This window comes from Bombina bombina, chromosome 10, assembly GCF_027579735.1.
Source record: "Bombina bombina isolate aBomBom1 chromosome 10, aBomBom1.pri, whole genome shotgun sequence".
NCBI lineage: Eukaryota > Metazoa > Chordata > Amphibia > Anura > Bombinatoridae > Bombina > Bombina bombina.
This window is the reverse complement of record NC_069508.1, coordinates 81,394,279-81,419,218: the sequence shown is the minus strand read 5'-3', so window position 1 is coordinate 81,419,218 and position 24,940 is coordinate 81,394,279. Positions and strand designations below refer to the sequence as shown.

The window sequence follows — 24,940 nt, the reverse complement described above, 5'->3', positions numbered from 1 at the left end:
TGTTACAGCACTGAGGTTACCCCTACACCTACTGTTACACTACAAACTTCTCCCCAATTGTACTATTCTCTCCTCCTTCCTCTCTTCTCTGTACTGCACCTAATTGGTATTGATTGTGAGTCCCACAGAGAGGGATTGGTTGCTCTGGTCCCCCTCGCACCTCCCCCTTTCCGGCCCAGCTTGTCTGGGCTGGTCACTGCCATTCTCCCTTTCCCCTTCCAATTGGTTGTATCCCCTTCTCCTGAGGTGCATGGGGTCCCTTAGGGACCATTACAATTGTTAGCTGTTTTTGAATTAAATGTATGTGTTTGAATAACATGCCCCAGGTGTAACCTGTATTTGAGGGTTGTGTTAGCCCCACTCTTGCATTATATTACTAGCTACTAATGTTCTAACTGAATGTCATAGTTCAGCTCTTAGGATAACCTAGTTGAATGTTATAATTTATGCAAATATCTCAATGTTCTAACAACCTATTTGTGTGTAAGTGGTCAGGGTTGGGCCTCTGTGTAGATCTACAAGTCAGCATTGGATTTCCTTGCAAGGCCAACTATGCTGCACTCCTCCAGAAAAAAACACCAAGACCCCAGCGGCTTCGAAAAAGACTGTTCTAGATCATTTCTCTCAGTCACGCAAGGTGTCTAACCCCGAGAGGAAGGATGCCAGGGATCCAGACACAGGATGAGGGTTCGCAATCGAGCTCCCAGTCTTCTGCTCACCTCAATCACTACATCACCAAAAGCACTCTACAAAAACTGCTCGCAGCTCAGACCAAATCTATTACTGCTGAGATCCAGAGAAGTTCCGCTGAACTAAAAAAAAATATAGCTGAAATTGGCGATAGAGTGGACTCCCTCGAGCGACAACAAGATGATCTGGCTACCAACCATTCGAACCTGCTGACTTATGCAGAAAGCCTAGCAGAACAAATTCCCCAGCTCGAGTTAAAGTTAGCAGACATGGAGGATAGAGCCAGAAGGAACAATATCCGGTTTAGAGGCATCCCAGAGACGGTCACCACGGGCGATCTACAGGATATCCTTATCTCTTTATTCACCGCTCTCTTAGGCCCTCTGGAGGGCAACATGCATGCAATGGAAAGGGCCCACAGGGCTCTCAGACCACGATCAGTGTCATCCGACAGACCAAGAGATGTGGTGGTATGTTTTCATTACTTTACCTTCAAGGACCGTTTAATGCAAGCGGCCTACAGTAAAATCTCCCTCCTTGATACCTTTAAAGACATACAGTTCCTGTCGGACCTCTCCTTCCACACTATACAGCAACGGAAGCTTTTCGCCCCAATCACTACCCAACTGAGGAAGGCTGACATCAAGTACAGATGGGGATTCCCCACTAAACTTATTGTGACAAGGGACAACCAAACTCACATAGTCACTCCCCCTCCATGGGGGGTACTCTCCTTGCGAACTGGGGTCTCCAAGCTGCTCCGGTAAATCAAGAAGGAGCCTCCTCCAGATTGCGGGTTTCGGCCCCAGAGTGGACTCTTAAGGAACAAAGGTCGAAGCGCCCAAAACCTAACCCCCCTGATCACATCCAGAGGCCCCAAAATTCACCTACTTGAGGATGCTTTGATGCATTCAGTTGTTAGTGTCATGTTAACTTGTTGTTAGATTGTCTGTCCGATGTTATGCATTAGTCTTAGCTAGAGTTTGTACATTCTCTAGTTTATTGTATTTCATATTTTATTTATAGAGAGTGGGGCTACCCACACTGGCCCCATCGCTATTTAGGTTGTGTTAGCTCCTCCCCCAACTTCTGGTGCCCATTCTAGGGCCCTACATAGGTGGACTATTTCCACCTGCTTCCCTCCCTCTTCCTTCCTAATCCCTCTATCCAGTCCCCAATCTCCCTCTAATTTCGCCCGAAAAGGATGGTAAATGGCCCCCTTCACGTTCCTGACTCATAATGTCAGAGGCCTGAATACTGTGGGCAAGAGAAGCCTTTTATCTAGATCCTTACGCCATCATGGGGCTTATGTGGCTTTTATCCAGGAGACACATCTCCTGGTCGACTCCCCCCCCCCCCTGTACATATTGCTAGGGACTTTCCAATTTTTGAGGCTGCCTCCTTCACTAAAAAGAGGAGAGGAGTAGCTAGAGGAATAGCCATCCTTGTCCATAAGAGGGTGGCTTACGAGCCCCTTTTTGTGTTCAGAGACCCTCAGGCCAGATACCTCATCCTTGTATGTAATTTAGATCATGTCACATACACCCTGGTTTCGATCTATCTCCCGAACTCGCTACAACCTAGGTATTTAAGGAAAATCATTTTACAAGTAAATAAGGTTAAACAGGGAAAGGTGATCCATGCAGGTGACTTGAATATGGTGTGGGATGGGAGGCTGGATAGGAAATCAAAATTGCCCAAGAAAAGCTCTATTAGCCATGACCCAACGAGCCACAGATTTAGAGAGCTCAGGACCCAATTTAATTACTTTGATATCTGGAGGTCCATTCATCCTTTAGATAAGGACTTTACCCACTTCTCCCACCCACATTTCACATTTTCTAAATTAGACTACTTTCTTTGTCACCCTGAAGCCCTCGATCTTGTTCATACCATGAGCATTCATACCTGCCCATGGTCGGATCACGACCTTGTCTTTTTTTACTTAGATTTTAGGCACACCACTAGATCTAGAGCCCCATGGAGGTTACCACACCATCTTCTTTCGGATATCCCTTTCAGGGATGAGATCAGGAAGATTTGTTTTACCCTCCATATTAACAACACCCCTGACATTAGTGATAACACACTATGGGGGGCTTTTAAGGCCACTATTTGAGGCCTCTTTATTCGCAAGCAGGCCCACCTTAAAAAGCAAGCGGGCCTTTCTCTGTCCCAGGCTCACTGTAGGTTACAGGTTCTAGAAACCCAACGGCGGGCCTTAGACTCCACGGCACATGAATCAGATTAAAGACATTAGGCGACACATATGCCAATTAGAATTCTCTAGGACTCAATCCAACCTCCTTATACTGAAACAACTCGTGTATCCCAAAGGTAATAAAGCGGACTCCTTACTCGCTAATAAAATTAGGCAACGTACAGGTGCATCCCGTATCCACGAAATTAAACAGGGCACACCATCTTTCAGACTCCCCTCCCTGAATGGCCAACGGTTTAATAAGTTTTACTCTGAACTTTACAACATTAAAGATGAGATGGCGCTTTGGAAGGCTCCCTCGGAAACTATAGGCCCATTCCTACAATCCTTGAAGCTCCCTACACTAGAAAAAGCCCATATGGAGAGCATTGATACCCCAATCACTAGTCAGGAGATTAAACAGGTAATTAAAAAGCTGAAATATCTTAAAGGCCGTGGGCCAGATGGCTTCACTGCTATTTTTTATAAGACTTACCTAAACAAAATTGTTCCTATCCTCACCAGATTTTGTTAACCTGGCAATGGACAAGGGGGAATTTGACAGTGAATTCTTAGAGGCCTCCATCATCACAATTCCCAAACCTAATAAAGACCCAACACTCTGTGCTAGTTACCGACCCATCTCACTTATAAACACTGACGTCAAAATATACTCTAAAATTATTTCAAATCGGTTAGCAAAACTCCTTCCAACCCTTATTAATCCTGACCAAGTCGGTTTTATCCCTGGGAGAGAGGGTCCGGATAACACCAGAAGACTTCTCAACATTCTCCTAGAGGCCAGGAGACTTAATAAGTCAATTGAGGTGCTATCTTTGGATGCTGAAAAAGTGTTTGACCGTGTCCGCTGGGAGTACCTGTGGAGGGCCATGGAAAATTCCCAGTTCCCCTTGCAGATAATACAGGCAGTGAGGGCTTTGTATTCCACCCCAGCGGTCTCGGTTAGGAGGCCGGGGTTTGACTCAGCTCCTTTCTCCATCACCAATGGCACTAGACAAGGTTGCCCCCTCTCCCCTATCTTTTTGCACTGGCCATGGAACCCTTGACTGCAGCCATTAGAGCAGATAGGGAAATCTCAGGAATCACCCTTCATGGTACGGTTCATAAGGTGGCTTTGTTCGCTGACAATACCACATTATTTTTCTCCAGACCCCTGAGGGAGGTTCCAAGACTCCTGTCCCTGCTTGAGACGTTTAGTGCCTTGTCGTATTACAAACTAAATCATTCTAAATCTGAATTATTTACATTTGGGTTTTCTGAGGACGTCTCTAAAAGTCTTTGTGAAAAACACAAATTTATCCCTTGTAATAAGTATATCTCTCATCTCGATGTTAAATTGTCCAACTCACTCCCTCAAATAAGAGACAATAACTTTAAACCACTCCTGGCCGAACTTCGGGCCCTTAGTACTAAGTGGAACTTCAAATGTGTCACCTGGTTAGGCCGCATAGCGTCCTTAAAAATGAGCTATCTCCCTAAGCTGACGTATGCTTTGCGTTGTCTGCCAATCAGGATGCCCAGAACTCTTCTCATTCAGTTCCAGAGCGCATGTACTAAGTATAAAAAAGAAAAAACCCCAGAGTTGCTCATAATATCTTACAGTACCCTAGAATGTATGGGGGGGGTGGCTTCCCCATCTATCTTCAGATATGCACATGCTGCCATGCTCACACACATCTCTCAGTGGGGAGTTAAAGCTTCCGAAAGTAAAGGGACAATTGAACAAGCCTCCTTACCACTCTTACTCTTACTTTGAGGGACCTAATTTGGACACCACCTTACTGTAGGAGAAACCTGGAGGTCGCTAATCTGTTAATACGGGAATGCCTGACTGCCTGGGACCATTTGCGACACAGTCCCCAGGTGGCTCCTCACCCGTCTTCAATCACCTCTATTGCTGGCCTCCTGTCCGGTTTACCAGACTCACATCCGACCTCCTGGTCTAGACTGGGTGTTACAAGAGTGGCGGACCTTTGGCCTACGTCACCTCAGGTAACTTTTGTTCCTTATAATCAATTATATATCTCCCCATCTACCCCATCATACATGAGATTTTAATAAATGAGGGTTACTAGTCTCCTGTCTGGTTGGGGTTTTAAACCTTCCCCACCCCGGCAACTTACCGTATGGAAAACCAGGTGGCAACAAGGGCTCAGGCTAGGTAAACCTTTGTCCCTGCACTATACTCTCATGGAGGGTGCAATACCAGTTGATAAAGCCCAACACATCCAAAAATGGGAACGGAGGTTAGATTTTACAGCTCCCATCGAGAAGTGGCATCATACACTCTTATTAACGAAAAAAAAAAAAAAAAAAAACATAATTTATGCTTACCTGATAAATGTATTTCTCTTGTAGTGTATCCAGTCCACGGATCATCCATTACTTGTGGGATATTTTCCTTCCCAACAGGAAGTTGCAAGAGGATCACCCACAGCAGAGCTGCTATATAGCTCCTCCCCTAACTGTCACATCCAGTCATTCGACCGAAAACAAACAGAGAAAGGAGAAACCATAGGGTGCAGTGGTGACTGTAGTTTAATTAAAATGTAGACCTGCCTTATAAGGACAGGGTGGGCCGTGGACTGGATATACACTACAAGAGAAATAAATTTATCAGGTAAGCATAAATTATGTTTTCTCTTGTTAAGTGTATCCAGTCCACGGATCATTCATTACTTGTGGGATACCAATACCAAAGCTAAAGTACACGGATGATGGGAAGGACAAGGCAGGATTAAGCGGAAGGAACCACTGCCTGAAGAACCTTTCTCCCAAACACAGCCTCCGAAGAAGCAAAAGTATCAAATTTGTAAAATTTTTAAAAAGTGTGAAGCGAAGACCAAGTTGCAGCCTTGCAAATCTGTTCAACAGAGGCCTCATTTTTGAAGGCCCAGGTGGAAGCCACAGCTCTAGTAGAATGAGCTGTAATCCTTTCAGGGGGCTGCTGTCCAGCAGTCTCATAGGCTAGGCGTATTACGCTCCGAAGCCAAAAGGAAAGAGAGGTTGCCGAAGCTTTTTGACCTCTCCTCTTTCCAGAGTAAACGACAAACAGGGAAGATGTTTGACGAAAATCCTTAGTAGCTTGTAAGTAAAACTTCAAGGCACGGACTACGTCCAGATTATGTAAAAGACGTTCCTTCTTTGAAGAAGGATTAGGGCACAACGATGGAACAACAATCTCTTGATTGATATTCTTGTTAGAAACCACCTTAGGTAAAAACCCAGGTTTGGTACGCAGAACTACCTTGTCTGCATGAAAAATCAGATAAGGAGAATCACATTGTAAGGGAGATAGCTCAGAGACTCTCCGATCCAAGGAAATAGCAATCAAAAACAGAACTTTCCAAGATAAAAGTTTAATATCAATGGAATGAAGGGGTTCAAACAGAACTCCTTGAAAAACCTTAAGAACCAAGTTTAAGCTACATGGGGGAGCAACAGGTTTAAACACAGGCTTAATTCTAACCAAAGCCTGGCAAAATGCCTGGACGTCTGGAACCTCTGCCAGACGCTTGTGCAAAAGAATAGACAGAGCAGAAATATGTCCCTTTAAGGAACTAGCTGATAATCCTTTGTCCAAGCCCTCTTGGAGAAAAGACAATATTCTAGGAATCCTAACCTTACTCCATGAGTAATTCTTGGATTCACACAAATAAAGATATTTACTCCATATCTTGTGGTAGCTTTTCCTGGTAACAGGCTTTCGTGCCTGTATTAAAGTATCAATGACTGACTCGGAGAAGCCACGCTTTGATAGAATCAAGCGTTCAATCTCCATGCAGTCAGTCTCAGAGAAATAAGATTTGGATGATTTAAAGGACCTTGTATCAGAAGGTCCTGTCTTAGAGGCAGAGTCCATGGTGGAAAGGATGACATGTCCACTAGGTCTGCATACCAAGTCCTGCGTGGCCATGCAGGTGCTATCAGAATCACTGATGCTCTCTCCTGTTTGATTTTGGCAATCAGTCGAGGGAGCAGAGGAAACAGTGGAAACACATAAGCCAGGTTGAAGAACCAAGGCACTGCTAGAGCATCTATCAGCGTCGCTTCTGGGTCCCTGGACCTGGATCCGTAACAAGGAAGCTTGGCGTTCTGGCGAGACGCCATGAGATCCAACTCTGGTTTGCCCCAACAATGAATCAACTGAGCAAACACCTCCGGATGGAGTTCCCACTCCCCCGGATGGAAAGTCTGACGACTTAGAAAATCCGCCTCCCAGTTCTCCACGCCTGGGATATGGATTGCTGACAGGTGGCAAGAGTGGTACTCTGCCCAGCGAATTATTTTTGAGACTTCTAACATCGCTAGGGAACTCCTGGTCCCCCCTTGATGGTTGATGTAAGCCACAGTCGTGATGTTGTCCGACTGAAATCTGATGAACCTCAGTGTTGCTAACTGAGGCCAAGCCAGAAGAGCATTGAATATCGCTCTTAACTCCAGAATATTTATTGGAAGGAGTTTCTCCTCCTGAGTCCACGATTCCTGTGCCTTCAGGGAATTCCAGACTGCACCCCAACCTAGAAGGCTGGCATCTGTTGTTACAATTGTCCAATCTGGCCTGCGAAAGGTCATACCCTTGGACAGGTGTACCCGAAACAACCACCAGAGAAGAGAATCTCTGGTCTCTTGATCCAGATTTAGCAGAGGAAAGCCTAAGGAAACTGTTTCTAGGCAAAATTCAAGCCAGCCATGTGGAAAAAAAAACTAGGCCCCAATACGTTTTATCACCAAATACATATAAAAATGATTAAACATGCCAGCAAACGTTTTATATTACATTTTTATAAGAGTATGTATCTCTATTAATAAGCCTGATACCAGTCGCTATCACTGCATTTAAGGCTTTACTTACATTAGTTCGGTATCAGCAGCATTTTCTAGCAAATTTCATCCCTTGAAAAATATTAACTGCACATACCTTATTGCAGGAAAACCTGCACGCCATTCCCTCTCTGAAGTTACCTCACTCCTCAGAATATGTGAGAAGAGCCATGGATCTTAGTTACTTCTGATAAGATCATAGAAAACGCAGGCAGATTCTTCTAAATACTGCCTGAGATAAACAGTACACTCCGGCACCATTTAAAAATAACAAACTTTTGATTGAAGAATAAACTAAGTATAAAACACCACACTCCTCTTACGACCTCCATCTTGGTTGAGGCTTGCAAGAGAATGACTGGGTATGACAGTTGGGGGAGGAGCTATATAGCAGCTCTGCTGTGGGTGATCCTCTTGCAACTTCCTGTTGGGAAGGAGAATATCCCACAAGTAATGGATGATCTGTGGACTGGATACACTTAACAAGAGAAAATTCCACTGCATCACCATATACAAAACTTATATAAAGCTACTCATACATTGGTACTATGTCCCAGCTCAACTTGCTGAGATCTTCCCTACGGCCTCCCTAGTATGTTGGAGAGACTGTTCGCATATGGGCGACATGACTCACATTTGGTGGAGCTGCCCTAAGCTCAGGCTCATTTGGAATAAATGTTTCTCAATGTTTGTTCATTTAGTTATAAGCCTCCCCAGAACTCCTGAGACGGCCTTATTTCACCTAGGCACATGTAAACTACCCAAACACTATGATACCTTAAGTATTTATTTTCCACGGTTAAACTTAACATAGCAAGATCTTGGAAAAAAATATCTTCCCCCAGCTTGGTCGGACATTGTAACAACAATGGCATGCATATACTCCATGAAGAAAAACATTTATTATATGTCAGGTAGATCCAATTTTTTTTTTTAACTAATTTGGTCCGACTGGAAGAGTAGGTTTGACACATCTTGGCTTCCTAGCTTTGAGATTTAGGATAAAATGTCCCTTGATTTATGGGTAGAGCTTCCTGTCCCACCTTTGATACGCCCGGTTGGACTCTTCCCATGAGGTTCCCCCCTATTTCCCCTGCTCACCCCCCCATACTTTTTTTTTTTTTGTTTGCCTCTACTCAGTATTGCCTCTCTCAATGAGACAAGGGCAACTCTCATGTATAAAGTTTTCAATGTCAAGATAGTATTGTCTGTCTTCTATATTTCAGTGTATTTGAACTTGTCGTACGAGTTGCTCGTACAGTTGTTGTATTTCTTGATTTTTGAAAAAACAATAAAAATATACACTGTAACAAAAAAACTGGGCTGAGGACAAGCCAATAGAGCATTGTAAATTGCCCTCAACTCCAAGATGTTGAAGGGAAGAGCAGACACCTCCCGAGTCCAAAGGCCCTGTGCTTTAAACAAGTTCCAGACTACTCCCCAGTCCAGCAGGCTGGCGTCCATGGTCACAATCACCCAGGAAGGTCTCCAAAACATGTGCCCTGAGACAGATGTTCCTGAGAAATCCACCATGACAGAGAATCCCTTAACGACTGATCTAACTCTATTCTCTGAGATAGATCCACATGATCGTCATTCCATTGTCTGAGCATGCACAAATGGAGAGCTCTCAAATGGAATTGATCAAAAGGAATGATATCCATGGAAGCCACCATCAGACCGATTACCTCAATACATTGAGATACTGAAGGATAAGCAGTAGCCTGAAGAGAGAGGCAAGAGGAAATTATTTTGTTTTTCCTGACTTATGTCAGAAAAATATTCATCAATAGAGAATCTATTATGGTCACTAAAAACACTAGTCATGTAGCAGGGGAAAGGAAGCTTTTTTTCACATTCCATCCGTGGGAAAAAGAAAAGACAACAAATATTTTTGTGTGAGATTTTTCTTGTTGAAAATTTGGTGCCTGAACCAATATGTCGTCCAGGTAGGGTGCCACAGCAATCCCACAAGAACAGATTAATGCCAAAAAAGCCCCAGGAACCTTTGGGTTTTTTTTGGGGGGCCATGACTAGACCAAATGGAAGGGCAACAAACTGGAAATGTTTGTCAAGAAAGGCAAATCTCAGGAATTTGTGATAGTCCCTGTGAATAGGAACATGAAGATATGAATCCTTTGAGTCTATGGTTGTCATGAACTGACCCTCTTGTAATAAAGGAAGAATGGAGTGTATAGTCTACATCTTGAAGTATGAAAATTTGAGAAACTTGTTTAGACACTCCAAGTTTAGAATGGGACATAAAGTTCCTTCTTTTTTGGGAACCAGTAAAAGATTGGAGTAGAACCGGAGACCCTGTTCCTGCACTGGAACTGGAAATATCACTCCCAGGGAGGAAAAATGTTGTATATATTTCAATAATGCCTCTCTCTTTATATGGTCTGCAGATAATCTTGAGAGAAGGAATCTGCCTCTGGCAGTGAAAAGTCTTGAATTCCAATTTGTAACCCTGGGATACTATGCCCACAGTCCAGGTATCTGGGAAATCTCATATCAAGGCTTGAGAGAACTGAAAAAGTCTGCCCCACAATCCCCCCCCCCATCAAATCCCGGATCAGGGTCAAACCTTTCATGCTGATTTTGAATCAGCTGCAGGTTTTTGTTTCCCCTTGTTATAAAACTGATTGGGTTTACAAGAAGATTTGGATTGTCCCTGCTTGAAAAGAAGAAGGGGAAGGCCTTTCTCTGAAGTAACAAAAGGAAAATAATAATAATAATAATAATAATAATAATAATAATAATAATAATAATAATAATAATAATAATAATAATCTGATGTCATTTAGGCCTATCCTTCTTATCTTGAGTTAGAAAAGAACATTTCCCACTCATAATAGAGATAATTTATGCCAAACCAGGTCCAAACAAGGTTTTGCCCTTGTAAAGAATTGCAGGCTAGGACAGCAAAACTAGAAGTTTCCGCTTCTAGTCTACCAATAAGATGCTGAACTAGTCATGGTGGGAATACACACCGCAGTTTGCCATTGGAGACCTTGATTAATATATATAGCCAGAGGACACAGATAAGGGAGGGACACAACAGGAACCTAAACAGGAGGCACCACTGCTTGAAGAACCTTTCTCCCAAAAGAAGCCTCAGCTGAGGCAAAAGTATAAAATTTAAAGAATTTGGAAAAAGTGAGCAAAGATGACCAAGTTGCAGCCTTGCAGATCTGCTCCACAGAAGCTTCATTTTTGAAGGCCCAGGAAGAAGAAACAGCCCTTGTGGAATGACCTGCAATTTTTTCAGGAGGTTGCTGTCCAGCAGTCTCATATGCCTAGCGAATAGAGCTCTTAAGTCAAAGGGAAAGTGAAGTAGCCTTAGCTTTCTGACACTTGCGTTTCCCCGAAAAGCAAACAATGCAGAAGACTGACAAAAGTCCATAGTTGCCTGCAAAAAAAATTGTAGCGCTCGCACAACATCCAGATTAAGCAACAAGTGTTCTTTGTGAGAAGAAGGATTAGGACACAAAGAAGGTACAATTTCCTGATTAATATTATTTGGGCAGGAAACCAACCTTAGTACGCAGAACCACCTTATCAGAGTGAAATATAAGAAAAGCGGAATCACACTGTAAAGCAGAGAGTTCAGAAACTTTCTGATCAGAAACTCTCTGAGCAGAGGAAATAGCAACAAGAAACAAAACTTTCAAAGATAACATCTTAATTTCTAAAGAATGCATAGGCTCAAACGGAGCCTGTTGTAAACTTTAAGAACAAGGTTAAGACTCCATGGAGGAGTAACAGGTTTAAACACAGGCCAAATTCTAACCAAGACCTGACAAAATGATTGCATGCTTGGCACATCTGCCAAGCGCTTATGTAACAAAATAGACAATGCCAAAATGTGACCCTTTAGAGTACTTGCTGACAAACCCTTCTCCAGATCATCCTGGAGAAAGGACAAAATCCTAGGAATCCTTACTCTGCTCCGAGAGTATCCTTTGGATTCACACCAATACAAGTTATTTACGCAAAATCTTATGGTAAATTATGTGTGTCACAGGTTTACGAGCCTGAATCAAGGTCTCAATGACCGACTCTGAAAATTCACGCTTAGATAAAACTAAGCGTTTAATCTCCAAGCAGTCAGCTTCCGAGAAACAAGATTTGGATGAAGGAAGGGACCCTGAACTAGAAGGTCCTTCCTCAGAGGCAGTCTCCAAGGTGGAAAGGATGATATTTCCACTAGGTCTGCATACCAAATTCTGTGAGGCCACGTCGGGCTATGAGAATTGCAGACACCCTCTCCTGCTTGATTTGAGCAATGACTCTTGGAAGGAGAGCAAACAGAGGAAACAGGTATGCTAGACTGAAGTTCCAAGGAACTGTAAAAGCATTGATCAGAAATGCCTGAGGATCTCTTGACCTCAAGCCATATCTTGGAAGTTTGGCATTCTGATGAGAAGACATAAGATTCAACTCTGGCTGCCCCCACTTGAGGGTCAAGCAGGAAAACTCATAACAATTAAGTTCACACTCCTTGGGATGAAAAGCCTGTCTGCTCGGAAAATCTGTTTCTCAAATGTCCACTCCTGGAATGTGGATCACAGAAAGACAGCAGTTGTGGGTCTACGTCCACTGAATAATTTGGGGCACCTATGTAATGGCCAAGGAACTCTGAGTCCCCCCCTGGTGGTTGATGTAGGCCACCAATGTTATATTGTCCGACTGGAATCTCATAAACCGGGCTAAGGCTAACTGAGACCAGGGCAGAAGAGCATTAAAGATTGTTCTCAGCTCCAAAATGTTTATGGGCAAGACTGACTGGGTCCATAAGCCCTGAGCCTTCAACAAGCCCCATACTGCTCCCCAACCTAGAATGCTGGAATCTGTGGTCACAATCACCCAGGAGGGTCTGCGGAAGCAAGTACCCTGGGAGAGATGATCCTGAGAAAGTCACCATGGAAGAGAGTCTATTTACACCTGATCTATATCTACATGTGGAGACAGGTCTGTATAGTCCCTGTCCCATTGTCTGAGCATGCATAACTGCAGAGGTCTAAGCAAACGGAATGATGCCCATGGAAGACACCATCAGACCGATAACCTCCATACATTGAGCCACTGACAGCCTTGGAGAGGACTGATGGGCAAGACAAGAGTTGAAAATCTTTTTCTAACCTCAGTCAGAAACTTCTTCATTAACAAGGAGTCTATTATGGTCCCCACAAATATGACCCTTGTAGCTGGAACCAGATAACTTTTTTCCTGATTCACCTACCATCCGTGGGATCGAAGAAAAGACAACAAGATCTCTGTATGAGATTATGCTTGTTGGATGGCGCCTGAACCACAATGCCATCCAGATAAGATGCCACTGCAATGCCCCAAGATCGAAGCACAGCTTTTTAGCTGTGCTTCCATCTCGGGGCATTGCAGTGGCATCTTATCTGGATGACACAAGACCCCAGAACCTTTAAAACAATTTTGGAAGCTGTGGCAAGGCCGAATGGAAGGGCCACAAACTGGAAAGTATTGTCCAAAAAGGTGAATCTCAGAAACTTGTGATGATCTTTGTGAATGGGAAAATGAAGGTATGCATCCTTTAGGTCTATGGTTGTCATGAACTGACCCTCTTGTACCAAGGGAAGAATGGAACGTATAGTCTCCATCTTGAAGGATGGAACTCTGAGAAATTTGTTTAAACATTTTAGATCTAGGATTGGTCGAAAAGTTCCCTCTTTTTTGGGAACTACAAACAGATTTTAGTAAATTCCCAGACCCAATAACTGAAAGGGAACTGGAACTATTACCCCCAGGGCAGCAATGTCCTTGACACAATGTAAGAATGCCTCTTTGTATCTGGTCTTCAGATAATATGGAGAGGAGAAACCTGCCTCTGGGAGGAAAATATTTGAAGTCTATTTTGTATCCCTGAGAAACAATGTCCACCATCCAGGGATCCGGTACATCTCTTATCCAAGCCTAGGAAAAAAAGAGAGAGTCTGCCCCCTACAAGATCTGCTCCCAGATCGGGGGCCAACCCTTCATGCTGACTTGGAATCAGCTGAAGGCTTTTTAGATTGTATTACCTTATTCCAGGACTGGTTGGGCTTTCAGGAAGGCTTGGCCTGATCTTGCTTGGAGGAAGGGGAGGAAAACTCCCCTTTAAAGTTACAAAAGGAATGAAAATTACTCTGACATCCCTTCTGCTTATTCTTTTTATCTTGAGGAAGAAAAGAACCCTTCCCTCCAGTAATATCTGAGATAGTCTCCGACAAACCAGGTCCAAACAAGGTCTTACCCTTGTAAGAAATATACATGAGCTTAGATTAAGATGAAACATCTGCAGACCAGGACTTCAACCACAAGGCCCTGCGGGCTAGGACGGCAAGACCAGAAATGGTGGCTCAAAGTTTAATAACCTGTAAGGAAGCATCTGTAATGAAGGAATTGGCTAACTTGAGAGCCTTAATCCTGTCCTGGATCTCATCAAGAAGGGTATCTGTCTGAAGAGATTCAGACAACGTATCAAACTAGTAAGCCACATTGCTAGTAAAAGTGGCGATACACACCGCAGGTTGCCATTCTAGACCCTGGTGGACATGCATCTTTTTTTTTTTTTTTTTTTTTTTTTTTTAATAAAGCATCCAATTTGTTATCCATTGGATCCTTAAAATAACAACTATCCTCTATATGGGAATAGTAGTCCTCTTGGCCAAAGTGAAGATCGCTCCTTATACTTTAGGAACTGTTTGCCACGACTCAGGCCTTTCCCATTCTCGATAAATAATTTCTGCAGCAAAGGTCAGGAAATGTAAAAACCTCCACCGCAGAGGGAACATCAAAATATTGTTGAATTTACTAGACTTTATAGGATTGACTATGATAGTTGTGCCGGAGTCATCCAAAGTAGCCAAAACCTCCTTAAGTAATAAGTGAAGGTGTTCTAGCTTAAATATGAAGGAAACCACTTCCGCATCAGAAGAAGTCTGAGATTTCCCCCTTAGATGCTACCAACATGTCTTATTCCTAAGGCTTATGGGAAGGGACACTCTGGATAGGGCACTATATGTGGAGACTGAAAAAGTTGGGACGCTTGAGGAGAAAGTTGTGGCATATCTGCAACAGGAGACACCTGAACAGCATTTGCCTGGGATAATGGTGGCTCATGGTCAAATAATTTATCTTTATAACTTAAAGTTTTCTAAATGCATGAGGAACAAAAAGGAACTGGGGGTTCGACCTGGGCATCAAATCATAACTGACAAGTAGCAACTTTGACAGGGATAATGGTTTGAAAAGCCTTTTGATCCATTGGATGTCATAAATAAGGATAAAGTGTAAAAATTATGTATTTGAAAATAAAAAAATAAATGTGTACTGTGTCTTTAAATAGAAATGTGTGTTAGTGCAACAAATCAAATAGACCTCAGGCTACCTATACACATCAGTAGCTTTACTGAGGTGCCTACCTGTCCTGCAGCTCATTTTCAAATACAGAGAAGTTACAGAACCCTAACTGCCGAAAAAAATGGTTTACAACAGTAATCTTCATGACCAAAAGTTAAAGTATAAAAACTACTATAACACACTGAGCCACCATAAATCACATCACAGTCCCAATGTCCAAACTGCCTAAAAGAAACCCCAAACATGAAGGTTTAATAAAGCCCCATATTAAATAAGACAGATTTTAGCTGTAACAAGTGTCGGCAATCTCCTTGCAAAATAAAATTAAAATGACACTTTCATGAAAGTGTTGTCCTTGAGCTGGACAGCTCACCTGGTTTGAGAGGGTGCAGCACCTCACATAGACCTGTGAAGAGAGAAAAATTGAGTAAACCTACTTAGGTTTTCTAGTTAGGGCAGAAGATTCTTGGGATAACGCAGTGAGGATTGTACCTCACAAGTTTTCAAGTGCTCAAAAGCCACCACTGCCCTACTGAAGAGACTGATGTGGACTAGGCTACACCCCAGAAAAGAACAGAGTAAGCTTGAGCAACAAGCGGAGGTGTTCAAGCTTAAATTTAAATGCTGTCATTTCAGAGTCAGACTGGAGTAATGCCTTCCCTGAATCAGAAATGTCACCCACAGATAGAAGCTCTCCTGCTTCGGCTTCTGTACATTGTGAGGGTATATCAAACATAGCTACTAAAGAGTCAGAAAGCTCTGTATTTGTTCTAGCCCCAGAGCTGTCTCACTTTCCTTGTAACCCTGGAGGTTTGGACAATACCTCTGTGAGGGTATGATTCATAACTGCCGCCATGTCTTGTAAGATAAACACATTGGACGCGCCAGATGTACTTGGCGTCACTTGCGCGGGAGATATAGGTTCTGACACATTGGGAGAGCTAGGTGGTTTAACCTCCCTTTTGTCAGTCTGAGAAACCTCTGGTGATAAATCCTTATAACCCATAATATGGTCTTTATAACTTATAGAAAGGTCAGTGCATTTGGCACACATTCTAAGAGGGGGTTCCACAATGGCTTCTAAACATAATGAACAAGGAGTTTCCTCTATGTCAGACATGTTTAACAGACTAGTAATGAGACCAGCAAGCTTGGAAAACACTTTAATAAATGTGAAAAATCAATTAAATAAAAACGGTACTGTGCCCTTAAACACATTTTTTTTTTTTCAGGAAAAAACACCCTCTATAGTGGTCCTAGATGCCAGAGGACTCCTTTAGGAAAGCTGTATGTCTCAGTCTGAATATCAAATGTGCATAAAGTGCGCGGAAATAGGCCCCTCCCACCATGCACTGAATGTCAGAGGGCCTTTTTTTAGGAGTGATCTAATAAGCCATGTGGAAAACTAGGCCCCAAAATAAAGATTGATCACCCTCAGAGAAAAAACGTTTTTACACTAAGTAATATGAGTATTATCATGAATATTACCCTTTTTTGCAAGCATGATCTCAGTTGCTGTTAAATCACTGTATCAGGCTTACCTCAAATATACCAGGCACTGTCAGCATTTTCTAGACCTTATCATATCTCTAGAAAAAAATATACTGAACATACCTCACAGCAGGCAATCTGCAGACCGTCCCCCCAACTGAAGTTTTCTTTCCATACTCTTTAGTTATGCATGAGAACAGCAATGGACCTTAGTTACAAACCGCTAAGATCATCAAACCTACAGGCAGAATTTTTCTTCCAATTTCTGCCTGAGAGTAAAAACAGTACAACGCCGGTACCATTTAAAAATAACAAACTTTTGAATGAAGGTAAAAAACATAATTTATGCTTACCTGATAAATTCCTTTCTTCTGTTGTGTGATCAGTCCACGGGTCATCATTACTTCTGGGATATAACTCCTCCCCAACAGGAAATGCAAGAGGATTCACCCAGCAGAGCTGCATATAGCTCCTCCCCTCTACGTCACTCCCAGTCATTCGACCAAGAATCAACGAGAAAGGAGAAACCAAGGGTGAAGTGGTGACTGGAGTATAATTTAAAAGATATTTACCTGCCTTAAAAAACAGGGCGGGCCGTGGACTGATCACACAACAGAAGAAAGGAATTTATCAGGTAAGCATAAATTATGTTTTCTTCTGTTATGTGTGATCAGTCCACGGGTCATCATTACTTCTGGGATACCAATACCAAAGCAAAAGTACACGGATGACGGGAGGGATAGGCAGGCTCATTATACAGAAGGAACCACTGCCTGAAGAACCTTTCTCCCAAAAATAGCCTCCGAGGAAGCAAAAGTGTCAAATTTGTAAAATTTGGAAAAAGTATGAAGCGAAGACCAAGTTGCAGCCTTGCAAATCTGTTCAACAGAGGCCTCATTCTTAAAGGCCCAAGTGGAAGCCACAGCTCTAGTAGAATGAGCTGTAATTCTTTCAGGAGGCTGCTGTCCAGCAGTCTCATAGGCTAAACGAATTATGCTACGAAGCCAGAAGGAGAGAGAGGTAGCCGAAGCCTTATGACCTCTCCTCTGACCAGAGTACACGACAAACAGGGAAGACGTTTGTCGAAAATCCTTAGTTGCCTGCAAGTAGAACTTGAGGGCACGAACTACATCCAGATTGTGTAGAAGACGTTCCTTCTTTGAAGAAGGATTCGGGCACAGGGAAGGCACCACGATCTCTTGATTGATGTTCCTGTTAGTGACTACCTTAGGTAAGAACCCAGGTTTTGTACGCAGAACTACCTTATCTGAATGAAAAATCAAATAAGGAGAATCACAATGTAAAGCTGATAACTCAGAGACTCTCCGAGCCGAAGAAATAGCCATTAAAAATAACACTTTCCAAGATAACAACTTGATATCAATGGAATGAAGGGGTTCAAACGGAACTCCTTGTAGAACGTTAAGAACAAGGTTTAAACTCCATGGCGGAGCAACAGTTTTAAACACAGGCTTGATCCTAGCTAAAGCCTGACAAAAGGCCTGGACGTCTGAGTTTTCTGACAGACGCCTGTGTAACAAGATGGACAGAGCTGAGATCTGTCCCCTTAATGAGCTAGCCGATAAACCCTTTTCTAAACCTTCTTGTAGAAAAGACAATATCCTAGGAATCCTAACCTTACTCCAGGAGTAACCTTTGGATTCGCACCAGTATAGGTATTTACGCCATATCTTGTGGTAAATCCTTCTGGTAACAGGCTTCCTAGCCTGTATCAGGGTATCAATAACCGACTCAGAAAAACCACGTTTTGATAAAATCAAGCGTTCAATTTCCAAGCAGTCAGCTTCAGAGAAGTTAGATTTTGATGTTTGAATGGACCCTGTATCAGAAGGTCCTGTCTTAGAGGTAGAGACCAAGGCGGACAGGATGACATGTCCACTAGATCTGCATACCAAGTCCTGCGTGGCCATGCAGGCGCTATTAGAATCACTGATGCTCTCTCCTGTTTGATTTTGGCAATCAATCGAGGAAGCAGCGGGAAGGGTGGAAACACATAAGCCATCCCGAAGTTCCAAGGTGCTGTCAAAGCATCTATCAGAACCGCTCCCGGATCCCTGGATCTGGACCCGTAGCGAGGAAGTTTGGCGTTCTGGCGAGACGCCATGAGATCTATCTCTGGTTTGCCCCAACGTCGAAGTATTTGGGCAAAGACCTCCGGATGAAGTTCCCACTCCCCCGGATGAAAAGTCTGGCGACTCAAGAAATCCGCCTCCCAGTTCTCCACTCCCGGGATGTGGATTGCTGACAGGTGGCAAGAGTGAGACTCTGCCCAGCGAATTATGTTTGATACTTCCCTCATTGCTAGGGAGCTTCTTGTCCCTCCTTGATGGTTGATGTAAGCTACAGTCGTGATGTTGTCCGACTGAAACCTGATGAACCCCCGAGTTTTTAACTGGGGCCAAGCCAGAAGGGCATTGAGAACTGCTCTCAATTCCAGAATGTTTATTGGCAGGAGACTTTCCTCCTGATTCCATTGTCCCTGAGCCTTCAGAGAATTCCAGACAGCGCCCCAACCTAGTAGGCTGGCGTCTGTTGTTACAATTGTCCAGTCCGGCCTGCTGAATGGCATCCCCCTGGACAGATGTGGCCGAGAAAGCCACCATAGAAGAGAGTTTCTGGTCTCTTGATCCAGATTCAGAGTAGGGGACAAGTCTGAGTAATCCCCATTCCACTGACTCAGCATGCACAATTGCAGCGGTCTGAGATGTAGACGTGCAAAGGGTACTATGTCCATTGCTGCTACCATTAAGCCGATCACCTCCATGCATTGAGCTACTGACGGGAGTTGAATGGAATGAAGGACACGGCATGCATTTAGAAGCTTTGTTAATCTGTCTTCTGTCAGATAAATCTTCATTTCTACAGAATCTATAAGAGTCCCCAAGAATGGAACTCTTGTGAGAGGAAAGAGAGAACTTTTCTTTTCGTTCACTTTCCATCCATGCGACCTTAGAAATGCCAGAACTAACTCTGTATGAGACTTGGCAGTTTGAAAGCTTGAAGCTTGTATCAGAATGTCGTCTAGGTACGGAGCTACCGAAATTCCTCGCGGTCTTAGTACCGCCAGAAGGGCACCCAGAACCTTTGTGAAGATTCTTGGAGCCGTAGCCAATCCGAATGGAAGAGCTACAAACTGGTAATGCCTGTCTAAGAAGGCAAACCTTAGATACCGGTAATGATCTTTGTGAATCGGTATGTGAAGGTAAGCATCCTTTAAGTCCACTGTGGTCATGTACTGACCCTTTTGAATCATGGGTAAGATTGTCCGAATAGTTTCCATTTTGAACGATGGAACTCTTAGGAATTTGTTTAGGATCTTTAAATCCAAGATTGGCCTGAAAGTTCCCTCTTTTTTGGGAACCACAAACAGGTTTGAGTAAAACCCTTGTCCTTGTTCCGACCGCGGAACCGGATGGATCACTCCCATTAATAACAGATCTTGTACACAGCGTAGAAACGCTTCTTTCTTTATCTGGTTTGTTGACAACCTTGACAGATGAAATCTCCCTCTTGGGGGAGAGAATTTGAAGTCTAGGAGGTATCCCTGAGATATGATCTCTAGCGCCCAGGGATCCTGAATATCTCTTGCCCAAGCCTGGGCGAAGAGAGAGAGTCTGCCCCCCACTAGATCCGGTCCCGGATCGGGGGCCCTCGGTTCATGCTGTCTTTGGGGCAGCAGCAGGTTTCCTGGTCTGCTTGCCCTTGTTCCAGGACTGGTTAGGTTTCCAGCCTTGTCTGTAACGAGCAACAGCTCCTTCCTGTTTTGGTGCAGTGGAAGTTGGTGTTGCTCCTGCTTTGAAATTTGAAACATAAAAATTACAGAGTAACGTCTTTTAATCACAGTCAATATATAAGTCTCACAGCTCTGCTGAGAGAATCTACCTCCCTCCAAAGAAGTTTGAAGACCCCTGAGTTCTGTTAGAGATGAACCGGATCATGCAGGAATACAAGAGTAACTGACTGGAAATTTTTGATGCGTAGCAAAGAGCGCCAAAAAAACGGCCCCTCCCCCTCACACACAGCAGTGAGAGAGAAACGAAACTGTCACAATTTAAAACAAGCAACTGCCAAGTGGAAAAATAATGCCCAAACATTTATTCACTCAGTACCTCAGAAAATGCAAACGATTCTACATTCCAGCAAAAACGTTTAACATAATAAATACCTATTCAAAGGTTTAATGTACTTTTAACAGAGTAATTCCAGTGAAATACCATCCCCAGAATACTGAAGTGTAGAGTATACATACATGTCATTATAACGGTATGGCAGGATTTTCTCATCAATTCCATTCAGAAAATAAAAACTGCTACATACCTCAATGCAGATTCATCTGCCCGCTGTCCCCTGATCTGAAGCTTTTACCTCCCTCAGATGGCCGAGAAACAGCAATATGATCTTAACTACTCCGGTTAAAATCATAGTAAAAACTCTGGTAGATTCTTCTTCAAACTCTGCCAGAGAGGCAATAACACGCTCCGGTGCTATTGTAAAATAACAAACTTTTGATTGAAGTTATAAAAACTAAGTATAATCTTTCCTCGTCACCATAGTCCTCTCACACATCCTATCTAGTCGTTGGGTGCAAGAGAATGACTGGGAGTGACGTAGAGGGGAGGAGCTATATGCAGCTCTGCTGGGTGAATCCTCTTGCATTTCCTGTTGGGGAGGAGTTATATCCCAGAAGTAATGATGACCCGTGGACTGATCACACATAACAGAAGAAAACTACACTAATTCACCACATCTCTCTTGATACTTCCTTTCTTGTTGAGAGCTGCAAGAGAATGACTGGGGTGGCAGTTAGGGGAGGAGCTATATAGACAGCTCTGCTGTGGGTGTCCTCTTGCAGCTTCCTGTTGGGAAGGAGAATATCCCACAAGTAATGGATGAACCCGTGGACTGGATACACCTTTACAAGGGAAAATAAAACAGTAGAGACAACATAGCACAGGTAATCAGCAATCTGGAGATATCCTGCTCCTGCAGGATCTTACTTTATAGGTGAGACTAAAAAATATGGAGTAAGCAACAACCTTCAAAGTGATTGTCAATTGTAGCGTTTGTGAAACGCCAGGATTGACCTTGGAACAAAAAAAAAAGGGACTTTCAGTTTTGAATTATAAAATATTTCATGTTGAAAGTTCCTTTATTTGTTTCAAGTGTTGGCCCGCACTGAGCTGCTCAAGCAGCCCACATCAGAACGTTTCCACCTCTTAGCAAATAGCCATGTGTTCCAGCAGGCACAAAGCCAGATTTCCTGCACGGCTATTGGCTAAGAGGTGAAAATATCACCTCTCAGCAAAACAGTGTTCTGCTGTAAGCTGCGTGAGCAGCTCAGTGTGGCGAACACTTGAAACAAATAAACTTTCACCATGCAGTATTTTATACTTCATGAATGAAAGGCCTCTGTATTTGTTCCAATGGTCAATTCTAGCATTCCACAAATGCTAGGATTGACAATCACTTTAAGATAAAACTCTCAAATGTACAGTGGTGACCATATGTTGGCCTGTTGTGTAAGGAACTTGACAAAAGTAGCTGGCAGGATCCTTAAAGTAGAAAGTCATCTTCATATTTGCAAAATAAATTTCTGCTCTAAATCAACTGTACTTACAGAAATGGTATGAACTGAACAACTTCAAGTAAGACGTAGCGTTATAAAATAAAGGTGTAACTTATTACAGCAGGCTATTTGGAGGCATTGTTACCCAGTCCAGTAACCAGCCAGCAGTAATAGTATATATGTATACATCTAGTTGAACATGTAAATAAAGAAATAAAATAAAAATATAGGAGAGATATTATTTGAAAAAAAAAACATGGCACTTAACTGTCTCTATATTAGCCATTCCAAACCTGTTCTTACCCTTTTTTTCCTCTCTGTAAAGAGGTACCATTTCTTCTTTCACCCCTTGGCCCAGAGTAATGTCTGCCAGGTTTCTGTGGTCCAGCATTCACACGGCGATTCTGACGATCTATTCCCGGTCTTTGACTGGAAAAGCTTCTTTTAGTACACTCTCTCTTTGGAGGAGATTGTGTCAAACCTTCTAGTGTCTTTGTGTGGACAAGCAACTGAGTAGTAGTTGAAGAGGCTACTTTATTTTCATCCCTCTCCCGCCTTTCATTGAAGTCACTGCTTTCAGAAGCAGTTTCCCATTCCTCATTGGCCTGATCAGAAGAATTATGATTGGAAAGGTCTGGTGTTTTGTTTCCTGTTAAATCTGAAGAAAGATCATGAGAAACATCTAAAACTGGAACTCCTTGATTTGAAACTATAGTTTCTCCAGGTTTACCTGTATCATCCCTGTCTCTCTCTTTTAAACGCCTGAACCTAGGAGGCTTATCCTGCCTTGGTGGACGTGCTAGCCTTTGTTTCTTGGGTCTCTCTTTTGTTATATCAAACTTTCTTTCATATTTGTTCAAATGTCTCTTATCCCTAGATGGTAGTGTTAAGTGCTCCTGTTCCCTAATTACACCTTCATCCATCCTTGACTGTGGAGGATGTCTGGACTCCTGTTGCCTTGTAATCCACTGATTGTCCCTATAGCCAGGTCTCCTAGGTGGAGGTGGCCGTGCTGGACGGACTCCTGGTTCTCTGCCTCTATGTCGGAATCCACTCACACCTCTTCCTCTTCGAGATGGCTCACCTTTTGGCAAGAAGCCAGGTCTCGTTTTAGAGTCATCCTCTCTAGAGAAAGATCTTTCAATCCTTATATCAGACATTGATCCTACAGATTCTGATTTTAAAACTGGAAGATTAGTTGGTGGGTTTTTTTCTTCACTTCGCTCATCTCTATGGGGCATAATTCTGCCAACACCCTCTTTGTCAGACAAAGGAGTGTCACTGGCACTCTCATGAACCTCGCTATCAGTCTCTGTTTCAGATCCTCGTTGTCTACGTCTTTTTGGCATTACTTCAAAGTCTGAACTTTCACTCCGTGTTTCACTTTCTTCCCTATGTCTTATGGCTCCAGGAAGGTCTTGCTGCTTGGTATCTCTATAATGCGGGTAGTCACGACTTGGCCCTCTTACTCCTCTGCTTCTTCCACCATATGACCCCCTGTAGCTTCGGCCTCTGGAGTAATATTCACCACGGCTTCTTCCACGGTATCCTTGATCTGGAAACCAATCTCTATCCCTAAATTCCTTTCTAAATGACCTGGGAGGAAGTCCATGCTCCCTACGATGTGGTACTGTGGCATGTGATGGAATGGATGCTACTGGAGGTTTGGTTTCTAGTTTAGATGTATCAAAAGACTGTTCTTTGGGTACCACTTGCATATTCTTATCTTCCTTATTTGAATGAGTGACTAATACTGGCTGTACCAAAGGTTTGGAAACAGACCCCACAGTATTTTCTGCTAATGTTTCTAAATGCAACAAGCTTGATTGTGATGCATTAGGTTGAGACTCTGTTTCTGGGATTGGTTGCTGCTGTTCAGGCATAGGAATTTCATCTAGAGGATTTGGTGAAGTTAAGGATTTCCTTTCTGTTTTCTCTTGTTTAACAGGTTTATCATGATAAAAATGTTCCTCTTCTTTTTCTTTCCTCTGTTCCCTTTCTTCTTTCATATCACGAAGAACAGGCTTCTTTATTGGGCCAGACCTTCTCACAGGTCTATCCTCTCTGCCTCTGGACCCTGGGCGAGGACCCCATCTAGTTTCAGACTTGGCTTTGAATGGTTTCTCACTTTTGCAAACTTCTGTGGGTTTGGGTGACTGAAAACACTCTTTAATTGCTTTGTCATCTGCATCATCTTGTATGGGTTCAGATAGTCTAATGGGAACTTTGGGGTTCAAGGTCACTGCCTCAACACTTCTCTTCTCCAGTTTTAGGTTTTGAATTGAATCATTTGAAATGCTTCTGCTTAAGGTAGGGTAAGTATCAGCATTAGGGGTGTCCTCTGCCACAGAGTACTGATTTTGTGATTGCTGAAAGCAAGAAACTGAGATAGATAATTCTTCAGATTGAAGAAATTCAACAGATTCTGGTTGCTGCAATTGTGATGTATGAAGGTTAAGCTCTTGAGAGTCTGAGAAAAAATCAGATTTGGTTTGTGGTTCAAAGGAGATATGTTCTACTGTGTAGGATTCAGGGATAACTTGTTGCTCAACAGTATTCTCATTTCTGAAAAAAAAAAAAAAAAAAAAATTGGAAAGCTTTGATATTACAGGAATATTTGCAATCTCTATTTAAAAACTATAACATATTAGCATTTGTATTTTTATAAAACTGACTGGTTGAAAATTATTCATATTTTACTTCTTCAAGTTCCTATACTATATTATGTTTGCATCGTGTCATATTACATT

At 42.9% G+C, this 24,940-nt stretch overlaps 1 protein-coding gene across 1 annotated transcript in view; it reads right to left on the bottom strand.

Moving 5' to 3' along the window:
* LOC128640804 (protein PRRC2C) overlaps nucleotides 1-24,940 on the bottom strand; it is a 1,245,292-nt gene that overhangs the window by 1,015,741 nt on the left and 204,611 nt on the right. Inside the window, exon 4 of the mRNA XM_053693223.1 lies at nucleotides 22,494-24,755. Within this exon, the coding sequence (XP_053549198.1) occupies nucleotides 22,494-24,755 (2,262 nt within the window). The remainder of the gene's footprint in view (nucleotides 1-22,493; nucleotides 24,756-24,940) is intronic.